This window comes from Pundamilia nyererei, unplaced genomic scaffold (genome assembly GCF_000239375.1).
Source record: "Pundamilia nyererei isolate P.nyererei 1_Seehausen unplaced genomic scaffold, PunNye1.0 scaffold00269, whole genome shotgun sequence".
Lineage (NCBI taxonomy): Eukaryota > Metazoa > Chordata > Actinopteri > Cichliformes > Cichlidae > Pundamilia > Pundamilia nyererei.
The window spans coordinates 390,045-393,357 of record NW_005187670.1 but is presented as its reverse complement, the minus strand read 5'-3'; the positions used below and the strand labels follow the sequence as shown (position 1 = coordinate 393,357).

Here is a 3,313-nt window from a genome sequence, read left to right as displayed (position 1 = left end):
TGTGTGTGATATCACGACAGAAACAGTGCACAGAGACGTTACACACGTGTTATTTAGTTGATGGAAATATTGTCACTGTGTAACAGCAGCAGTGATGTGGAGATATAACAGTACTTGTAAGTATTTAGTTGCAGTACTGCCATAAATACACTGAGGTACAATGTAGGAGTAACAACAGAAACTATCGATGCAGGAACAGGAAACCAGTAACCGTGTTCAGCGTGTATGAGCGGTGCCACAGCTGCAGCTCCACCCTGGGTGGATAGCACTGACGGAGCTGTTTAAAGGATGTTTCTGTGTGCTCCTCTGGCAGCTCCTCCTTAATCTTCAACTGTAAAAGGACGAGCTGCACACTGGCTCGGGGGGGGGGGGGGGGTCAGCATGTCTCTGTGCAACTCTCACAACCAATCAGCTGTCAGAGCTGCAGGATGGTGCTGCTGTCGGAGCGAGCTGGAGGAGAGAGGTGGAGTGTGTGATGGATGAGTGTGCGTCTCGTCTGCCGAGAACAAACCGAGCTCCTGTCTGTGTTTCAGCGGGGGAGGGGTGCAGCGAGCCCAGGATCAGTGATGCCCGTCGCCCTGTGAGGTGGATCCAACATGGCGTCCCTGGCGCTGAAGGTGTGCCTGTGTGTGCTGCTGCTGCCTGCTGTCACCGGTCAGTATCAAACACATCATCGTTTAGGCTGGGGGGGAGGGGGGGCAGCCGTGGGTCTCCTGTTTCTGATCTCATTCTGACGTTTCAGCCAATCAGGACAGCAGAGGAAGTGAGATTTTAAACGCTGTGACATCATCACCTCACTTCCTGTAGCTGCCTGATGACGGTGGACGGCCTCAGCTGGGCTTGATGATGTCAGCAGGGAGAGGTCAGCAGATATGGCGTTATTTTTGTGCCGCTATTCTGAGCGCACGTAAAAAAATTGCAGGTGCAAGTCTTGCATTTTAGGAGAAATTTATTTTGAGCGAAGAAAAGCTGAATTTGAGTGAACAAAAATCATTCCTGCGTGCAAAAACTGTGTTTCAGTGTTTGCTGTTATCCACACACACAGAACAGCCCCTCTCGCTCAGTTTGTGTATTTGCGCTCGCTCGCAATGTGTTGCTCGCGCTCTCAACATTTCTGCCCGTGCACGCTCCACTCTTTCTCTACACCGTTATATTTGTGCCACAAAGCCAGCCAATCACAGACTTGGATGCAGAAAAAATCTGATTGTCTGTTTTTGTCTCCAATCAGCTCGAAATGACGAAATACAATATCCCAGAATGCATTTGGTCCAAAACTCAAACAAGGCAGTGGCGGAGTTTGAAATCTTACTCTTTCTGGGTCACAAAATAAACTTTAAAGATATTTTCATGCGAGGATGTTTCTGTGTAAACTTCAAATATCTGCTCGATTCATCAAGACATCACATATTTGCATAAGTGCTCTGACGTTCTCGGAGATGCCTGTTACCCACCAGCTGACCGGGTCACTCGGGTTAAACAAAAAGATCACCGACTATACCACCAGGTGTTACAGGAAAAACCATAAAGCCTTTGAACTAAAGCAAACACTGTTGTGACAGTGACGTGCACTGTCTTGTTGGTAACTACCGTATTTCCTGGACTACAAAGCACACCTGAATATTAGCCGCACAAGCTAAACTCAGGGGAAAATCCTGTTTTGTACATACATTAGCTGCACCTGACTAAAAGCTGCAGGTGTTTCAATGTTGACTCATCATATGTAAGAGAATATGCACAAAGCGAATTGTCAGGAAAGAGACGGCTGTTTGGAGACACACCCCTTTTATTAATATTTTGAAAAACAAGTTATGGGTACATATTTGCATAACTTTTTAGGTATATGTACAAGTACGAAACATGTACTGTGCTTCATAAATGAGCAACAAATGTAGTACATAACAATAACCGACAGCACACCAGAAGAATAGATTCGCACTACCTTTTAGGCTCAGGTGCAGCGACACGGCTTTAACAAGAAGAAAAGTCAGTCCTTCACCATCTTTCTCTTCTTCCTGCCACTAAAACCACCAAAGTCCTCTCCTCCAGTGTCGGATACGAACAGGCTCAGGGTGGCTTCGTCATCCACTCTCAGCTTCTCTCCTTCGTTGTCACTTTCAAAACCAAAGAAATCCTCGTTGTCAGTGTCGGAGTCGAACACCCTCAGAAGGGCCGTGGCGGTGTCCTCCTCTCCATCATGCAGCAGTCCAGCGCTTCGAAATCCGTTGGTGATCGTGGATGTTTTCACACTTTTCCACGCTGTCAGAATCCACTGACAGACTTGAGCATAACTTGCTTTTCGCAAGTTTATCGCCGCTCATCATCCACGCCTCCTGCTGAACGTGTAGCGCTACTTTGAAGTTGTTTTTCGTGCTACTTGTACGGCACTATGTTGCCTGGCAGACGGACATGTGACCAACATACCACACTTGAACCCCGATACTGTGTGTCTGATCACATGCCCTTCCACCAGGCAACGTAGTGCCGTACAACAGCGGAACAAATCATCACAAAATCAGGGACAATCCATAGAAAAGCCGCACCTGACTAAAAGCCGCAGGGTTCAAAGCTTGTGCAAAAAGTAGCAGCTTATAGCCCGACAATTACGGTATGTATGATTTGTATCACCTTCATGTTTCCAAACTGACATCATGACCAGCAGCTTTCCAGCTGTGGCTCCAGCAAACATCAGCTGATACTAGAAAGTAATATTAAATAAATTCTAACAACAGCTGATCAAGCTTAAACGTGCTGCTGTTGTTTAACGTGACATCCGCTGATTTCCTCTTTCTGGCGCAAAGTGGGCGATAAACAAACAAGAGAGACGATCAGCTGATCACTGATCAGTTTCATGATTGAAGTAGAAACGGGAGAGGGAGGGGGAGAGAGGAGAAGAGGAAGCAAAGACAGAATAACTTCAGCTTTGTGTCTTTTTCATTGTAGCTGAAGTCCGGGACGAATCGCTTTCCTTTTCCCCTCAACACGGATGTATTGTAATTGGTCCAGCCCAGAGTTGATCATGATTGGCTAATCCACCACCTTTCATTGTTTATACCGTTACAAAAACAAACAAACATAAAAATGAAAAATCATCAGTCCAGTCCAGCTATGCGGTCAGCTGGTGGGTAACAGGCATCTCCCAAATGGACCAAATGCATTCTGGGATATTGCATTTCGTCATTTCGAGCTGATTGGAGACAAAAACAGACAATCAGATTTTTTCTGCATCCAAGTCTGTGATTGGCTGGCTTTGTGGCACAAATATAACGGTGTAGAGAAAGAGTTGAGCGCGCACGGGCAGAAATGTTGAGAGCGC

The 3,313-nt window shown here is 46.4% G+C and overlaps 1 protein-coding gene across 1 annotated transcript in view; it reads left to right on the top strand.

The window, feature by feature from the left end:
* Window positions 1-3,313, top strand: part of LOC102208306 (bone morphogenetic protein receptor type-2-like) — a 31,765-nt gene that overhangs the window by 1,168 nt on the left and 27,284 nt on the right. Inside the window, exon 2 of the mRNA XM_005750327.1 lies at window positions 534-654. Within this exon, the coding sequence (XP_005750384.1) occupies window positions 597-654 (58 nt within the window). The 5' untranslated portion in view covers window positions 534-596. The remainder of the gene's footprint in view (window positions 1-533; window positions 655-3,313) is intronic.